General features: G+C 43.3%; 1 protein-coding gene across 1 annotated transcript in view; it reads right to left on the bottom strand.

Moving 5' to 3' along the window:
* The window catches only part of Smg6 (SMG6 nonsense mediated mRNA decay factor), a 255,941-nt gene that overhangs the window by 133,053 nt on the left and 114,952 nt on the right, over positions 1–7,936 (bottom strand). The window contains exon 7 of the mRNA XM_013016534.1: positions 396–512. Coding sequence (XP_012871988.1) covers positions 396–512 — 117 coding nt within the window. The remainder of the gene's footprint in view (positions 1–395; positions 513–7,936) is intronic.

Here is a 7,936-nt window from a genome sequence, read left to right on the forward strand (position 1 = left end):
AAAAAAGCCGGAAGTGGCACTGTCACTCAAGTGGTAGAGCGCTAGCCTTGAGCTGAAGAGCTGAGGGACAGTGCCCAGGCCCAGAGTTCAGGCCCCACGACCGGACCCAAAAAAAAAAATAATAAAAATAAAAACCACACAGTAAATCTTAGGTACAGTGTAAATCATAACAGAGGGCAGGGGCGGGGAGGGGGGAACAGATCCACAAGAAAGAGGACCTATGAGCTCATCAGATAGCAAAGAAATGGAACTAGTTAAATGGCAAAAGGCAAGGTGGGAGGAGGAAGACTGCAGAGTACAAGAAAGACACTGAGAAAGCAGCTTGGCACTTTAAGGCTCATTTTGATAGGGCAGAGCAGCTGGAAAGTCAACTAGTCAGGGGCCATCCTGCTTACCTTTGGCAGATTCCTTAAGTAAGCAGGTGCAGCGCCGTACCAGTAGAGAAAACATGGCCAGGCCCAGGGCTGCAGCTTGCTCCTGGATCACAGAACGACACTCCTCTGAGAAGCAGTCTAAGGAGAAGCAAAAGAAACTTCATTACACCAGGGAGCCCATGATTACTTTCACATCTTATGATGTGTACCTCCTTGGACACATTATTGAGCTTCCTTTTTTTCATCTAAGACTATGGATAGAAATAATTCTCTCTCTTGAAGGAGGGCTATAAGGCTAAGTAAAATAATATAGGTAAAATACTCACCAGTATGCCTCGTGTATGGATAAATGTTCAATAACTTTAAGGATCACTTGTGAGAAATTCTGTTCTATATTACTTTCCCAGGACCCATTGCTCAGAGTAGGCAAGGTGAGCTAGAGCTGCAGAGTCTCTGGGTTTAGCTATTAATAAAACTACAGTAACAAAATTAATATTTTTTGCTGTTGTTGGTGGTGGTCAGGGGGTTTGAACTCAGGGCCTGGGTACTGTCTCTGAGATCTTTTACTCAAGGATAGCATTCTACCACTATGAGCCACAGTGCCACTTCTAGTTTTCTAGTAGTTAATTGGTGATAAGCATCACATGGACTTTCCTAGCTTTGAACTGTGATCTTCAGATCTCAGCCTCCTGAGTAGCTTGGATTACAGGTGTGAGCCACCTGTAATAGATAATTATATAGTGCTTGGCACATAATATACACTTTAATCGATGTTAGTGTTCATTTTTCCTAATGGCAAAAATAATAAACCTGGCTCCCAATACCAGCACCCTCCATCCCTACTTTTTCAGCCTGGCTAACTTCCTTCAGGCTTCAGGACACTGAAAAGAGTCAGTCTTGTCAGTGGGTAGAGTTGGTCTTTGAAGGGAACAATGTAACACACACATTCCTGCTTGCTCTGATTCAGTGTCAATGGCTTCCCCAACAGCCATTTCATCCAGACTTGAAGGGAACTGGTTAAGAAACAAGGCAGCAGTCCAACTGGTAGCCTCAGGGGAGGAGATACCCAACACTCATAAGAGATGAATACAGGGGTCAACCTCATTAGTTTTGGCAGCAGCTAATTTGTTAGTTTCCTCTGTAACACTGGAGAACTCAGAATTTCCAAGTGTTAAAAGGATAATTAGCCACAGGTTTGATCTTGGTCCTTACATGCATTTCAACCTCTGTCAGCTTGCTGGTCTTCTCAATGAGCCCAACTGAAGTTGTTACTTCAGGAGATACTATACAACTATTCCTTACAGTAAAGCCCTGGAAGTGAGGAGCAGCCTGCTGCTCAGGATAGTCCAACATGTGAATAGCATTAATGGAGCAATTTTTCTATTGTGGCCAGGCTTCAAGCTGCCCACTGGTTCCAAATGTCACCTTCTAACTTCCCAATTCAACTGTGGCAGGTAGTGGGAAAGTGATAAGAATCCATGAGATTAGAACATATCATCACACTGGTAAGGCACTAACTTCTGTTAAAGAGACAGAAAACAAGCAACCAAGAATAGATGGATATCAGCAGGAAAGGGGAGATGTGTAAGTTGTCCCAAGGAAAATTTCTAATGTCTTCCTTTCCCGCACAGCTACAGGTAGCAGCACCATCTATGCAACACTGTCTGTTCAACCCCAGCTAATCTATCAGCCTAACTCTTAATTTGCAATCAGGTTGAATAGAGAATAAATCCAGAACACAGAAAACTGAGATAGGACAAGTAGAGACCAAATCTTGCCACCTCTCTAACTGTATCAGCACCTCCTCATTGTCTGTGCATTTTAGGTAGAAGATGTCTAAAATGAGATTACACAGAGAAAGCTGTCAGAGACAGAAGGGGATATCTTTGCTCCAAGAGACTAGATACAGCAAGGAACTCTCAAAAGCCTGGGTAAGAGTAAGATGGGGCAGTGAGAACTTACTTTGACCAAACATTCCTATTTTTTGTTTTTTGTTTTTTTGGTCCAGTTGTGGGGCCTGAACTCTGGGCCTGGGGCGCTGTCCCTCAGCTCTTCAGCTCAAGGCTAGCGCTCTACCACTTGAGCCACAGCACCACTTCCGACTTTTTCTGCTTATGTAGTGCTGAGGAATCGAACCCAGGGCCTCATGCATGCAAGGCAAGCGCTCTACCACTGAGCCATACTTCCCAGCCCCAAACATTCCTATTTTTATGATGAACAGTAATCAAACTAAACTGTCTTTCAGAGTTCAAGCTGGGAGCATAAGGAACATGGATTGCTTAAGTGTATCCATGGCCTCTGGGGAATCTGGTGTAGTTCCTACAATAAGGTGTGGGACCAAGTAGGGTAGCAAAAATAGGAACCTCTTTGGTATAGGTCTGAGAAGGATCAACTAATAACTCAGAGAAGTAGCTAGGAGACAGCTTCATAGCTATTTTGCATATTTATGTCACCTCAGTTGCTTCATTTTAACATCCTCTTAGGGTAGGGTCCAAGGGCACTGTCTGCTCAAGTGTCTGGCCCAACTAATAGAGAGATACAAACCAGGAAGCTCTAATCAAGCAGGCAGACATCTCACAAGCTACCCCAGAATGTCTGGGTCTTGGTCAGCCTTGGACTGACGATGCTATCTGTAGCACTTTCTGAATCGCTTGTTCTTCTCCCTGGTTCAATAGTACAATAAGCACACAGAGCATCAATACTGTGCTTGGTACTGTGGTACAGCCACAAATAAATCATGGTTTCCATAACCAAAGGACTATGTAGTTAGCTGAAGGGAATTTTTTTTTTACTCAAGGAACTATGGCAACTTGGATTTAAATGTATTTCAAATAAAAAATGTATTAAATGCATGGTATTTTCAGAGGATGCTCTTGGCCTTTCATAGGCTTCTGTGGGATAGAAGTTATAGATACACACTCAGGAATATTCTTGAGATTATTTTCTCTCTTTTAAGGTGGGAAAAAGTCATCTAGATTACCAGAGTCCACCCACTTTGGGGCCAGACTTAGGAAACTGGACCTAGTCTGAAAAAAATGTCCGTATGTATCCCTGGAGTTAGGCTGGGTCAGGCAAATAAGTGATGTAGGGTGGGGAGGAAAAGGCATTGTTTATCTTGGTATTTGCCTGGGTTCCTCTGGCTTTGTGTCAGGTAGCAGGAGCCTGACATGAGCTGAGGAACTCATTAACATTGTGAAATAGCCTTTCCCCTTCTTTCCAAAAGCAGCCTTGCTCAAGGGTTTAGGGGGATGGTTTTGGCTAAGAATGTCAGATGGAATTATTTCTTACCAATAAAGTCACCTGAGGTCTGAACTTGGTTTTGCTTCTTTCCACATGTGGGCAAATGACCACACCTCCAAGTATTCCCCAGGCTAACTACCTGCTCAGGCAGAAGTATCCTTCTTGCCCCTGTGTAACAGGGAGAGTTTCTCATTTTTCTGAGAACATATTCATGGAAAACATAAACCAACTGTCGTCAAAGTTGTATGAAATCAGGAAATGGAGCGGCCGGGAGAAGGCTGCCATGTGGCCGGATGTTATGTATTTCTAATTAGTGCTATACATCTTTCAACAGCAAGTGTCCTTCTGCTGGGAAACACAACACACTGCCCTTGTTATTGTAACTGTCAGAGAAGTGCTTAAACAGATAATCTCCAGGAAAAGTGATAAACATGTCCCTTCTCCCACCAGTGTGTGTGCAATGGTGCTGCCAAAGCAAAGCTGTGCCTGATGGCTCCAGGATGGCAAAGCATCCTCCTGCAGGAAATGAGAGTGAGGCAGGAGGGGTAGGGAGGGATTGGAGGGGGAGAGGGGATAAGTGGAGGCAGGCTCACCTGCCTTGGTCTCTAATCCCAGCCAAGAAATAGTGATTCAAACCCTTGCTCCTGATCAACTCTGGGACATAGTATCAAGTTTTTATAAGGGAGTGATTTGGAGAAAAACTGTATCAGTGGGCTGGGGTTTGGCTAGTCACAGAAAAACCTGGCAGCAATGAAATTAGTAGAGCTCTCTTGGTGCACACAGCCAGCTTCCTGGCAAAAGGATGAGAATAATGAAGGGCAGACATAGGATAAGTAACACATAATCTGCAACCCTGATGGCAGGGGGAAAGATTCAGAGGGCCCTAGGTTCCATTAGCCATTCTACCACAGAAAACCAACTATCTGCTTTGCTATTTCACTAATAGTTAAAGAAAAATTCAGGGAAGATGACCACTGTGTCTCCTTTCAAAGAGAGAAAATAAATGGTCAGTCACCTCCAACTAACACCAAATCACCTGGGGGTGATTTGTTGGCTCTCTATCTTTCAGCTATCAGGCTACTTTCTCACGAGTCAGTCACCAGACAGACATAGGATTGGCACAGTTCCTAAGCAGCCCATCCAAGAATTCTTGTCTATAGGAAGTGGGCAGTGAGAACTAGAGCCAGAGTTCTCTGTTGCTGTTGACAACAACAAAATTTCAGAGCAAAATCAGAGCTGTTCATGCCTTCTGGGCACCATTTTATTCCCTAAGGAATAAAATGACTAAGTCATAAAAATCAAGCACTGATACACCCAAGCAAAGTACCCCGGCACTATGATAAAACAATTAGGCATAAGGTAAGCCATGATATATCCCTGAAGAGAGACTGGGAAAGTAGTCTCTCCTTCTTAGGAGCTTTCACTGTTGTATCTGCTGGTCCCTTTGGATCTTCCAGGACTGTAATACTTTAGCTTACTCTACCATTCTTCTGGAAGTAGGGAGGTATAAAAGCAGAATAAACCTCCTAAAAAATTATTTCTCTCATTAATTAAAAAAATTATTTGGGGGCTGGGAAAGTGGCTTAGTGGTAGAGTGCTTGCCTTGCATGCATGAGGCCCTGGGTTCGATTCCTCAGCACCCCATAAGCAGAAAAAGCCAGAAATGGCACTGTGGCACAAGGGGTAGAGCGCTAGCCTTCAGCTGAAGGGCTCAGGGACAGCCCTCAGGCCCAGAGTTCAGGCCCCATGACCGATCCCCCCCCAAAAAAATTATTTAGGTATTCAATTTTGGGATACTAAAACTAGGAGCTGGGTTCTGTTATCTCATGCTCCTAATCCTAACTACTCAAGAGGCTGAGATCATGGTTCAAAGCCAGCCCAAATTCTTTTATCCCTAATTAAAGAGCAAAAAGCCACAAGTGAAGGTATAGCTCAAGTAGCAGAACACTAGTCTTGAGCAAAAAAAAGCCAAACAAAAGAGTGAGGCCCTGAGCTGTTCAAGTCCAAGTACACCACAAAATAAATAAATAAATAAATAATAAAATTAAATCTTGGTTTGGGAATGTGGCTTAGTGGCAGAGTGCTTGACTAGCATGTAAGTTCGATTCTTTAGTAGAAGAAGCTTCTTCACAAGAAGCTCCGGGCACTGGTGGCTCACATCTGTAATCCTAGCTACTCAGGAGGCTTGTATCTGAGGATTGAGGTTCAAAAGCCAGCATGGACAAGAAAGTCTATGAGACTCTTATCTCCAATTAAACACCAGAAAAAAGGAAGTGGCACTGTGGCTCAAGTGGTGGAGTGCTTGCCTTGAGCTGAAGAGCTCAGGGACAGCACCCAGGCCTAGAGTTCAAGCTCCATGACAAAAAAAAAAAAAAGCTGGAAGTGGTGCTGTGGCTCAAGGGGTAGAGTGCTAGCCTTGAGCAAAAAGCAGCTCAGGGACAGTACCCAGGCCCCAGGACTGGAAAAAAAAAATTGGATCTTCCAGGACTGCAATACTCCATAGCTTTTTCTACCACTCTTCTAAAAGTGGGGAGATATAAGGTCAGAACAAAGTTAAACTTTCTATAAAAGTGATCTCGCTCATTAATCAAAAAAAATTTATTTGGATATCCAATTGTGGGATACTGAAACTAGGAGCTGGGCGCTGGTGGCTCATGCTTGTAATCCTGGCTACTCAGGAGGCTGAGATCTGAGGATCATGGTTTGAAGCCAGCCCAAACTCTTATCTCTACTTAACCAAAAAACCATAAATGGAGGTATAATTCAAGTAGGAGAGCAAGAGCCTTGAGCAAAAAAGCCAAACAAGAATGAGTTCCTTAGCTGTTCAAGCCCAGTTACCAGCACGTGCACACGCACGCACACAGCATGTGCACGCACGCACGCACGCACGCACACACACACACACACAGAAAATAAGAGTTCTGTGTATAAGAATACATAGAAACTCAAGGAACTACAACTCAAGCAACGTATCACATGTTATAGGGAAAATGGAAATAAGATTCTTTTTTCCATGGGAGAATAGAAAATCATTTCAGCTAGTATGAAAAAGACTATTTCTGAGCTGAGCTGTAAGACATGAACATTAGCAGAACTGGTGAAGGCAGGAAGGATTTGAGTTACTTGCGGCCCTCTTGTATAACTGGGGCTACAATGTTCAGGGCCTGTAATGCTGAATAAAGAACATGGACTTGCTTCAACAGACAGTAAGGGAGCACTCACTCAAAGTTTCTGAATGACACAATGGTATTTTAGGATTAACCTAGTTAAAACATTTAGAACAGGTTAAAGTAGTTAGAAAAAAGTAATAGAGAGGGAGATCAGTTGGAAAGTTAAGAGGGTACGAACTTGTTTAAATTAAGAGAAAATATACATAGAACATTTCATAAACTTTATAATGTCAAGTCAGTGAAATGCATATTAGAAAAAATGCTTCAGAAAGAGGAAGAGAATGTAGAAATGATGTTGGTAAGTGAAGGAAGGAAGAGATGATGACTGTTGGAACAGTCAAGACTGTCACTGATACTCTCACTAGATTCTAGAGGATCCTGAGACTCAAGAAAGGCAACTAACTTCCACCAAAAAGAGATCCAGGAAAGGATTGCAGAACACCTGGAGACAGGGAGGTATATATCAAAAAGTCCCCAGGCTCCACCAGCTTGGCGCTGGGCCAAGTTCTGTCTTTCCAGAACAAAGACACTTCAGGGGGTCAGAAATACTTGAGGAAGACCTTGCATGAGGAAGTCTGGGAAGTCTGAACTGGCTATCCCTGTGGAAGCCATTAGATATTCAGCACTTCATTTGTTTCCAATTCTTGTAGGAGTGCAGTTCCAGGCTGTGGGGTGAGAGGCTCCTCTCTGACGTAATCAGGAAGCAGCTGCAAAATTAAGGAATCCCTCATGACATCATAAAAAGGGTCTATGGTTTACTGGGGAAAGTATAAAAATTAATTACATATTCCCACATGACTCCTTTCCCCTAATTCTGTATACACTCTTTCCCATATCTACACATTGTCTCATCAACATCATCCAGAAGCCACCTTGATGGTTACAAAAGGACAAACAAAACTCAGAATGTTTTCTGATGCACTCACCATCTGCCCCATGTCTTCAAAATTTAACACCTCCTAGAATTTTTATATAGGTAGCATGGTTCCCTAACCAAATTATAAGCCCCTTGAGGGCAAGTCTATGTCAAGACTTCATATCCTTGAAAATTAGCACCATGAATAGGTTCAAGAAAAGTCTGCTGGGGCTGGGAAGTTGGCTCAGTGGCAGAGTACTTGCCTTGCATGCATGAGGCCCTGGGTTCGATTCCTC

The sequence above is a fragment of the Dipodomys ordii genome, unplaced genomic scaffold, assembly GCF_000151885.1.
Source record: "Dipodomys ordii isolate 6190 unplaced genomic scaffold, Dord_2.0 Scaffold31, whole genome shotgun sequence".
NCBI classification, from domain to species: Eukaryota; Metazoa; Chordata; class Mammalia; order Rodentia; family Heteromyidae; genus Dipodomys; species Dipodomys ordii.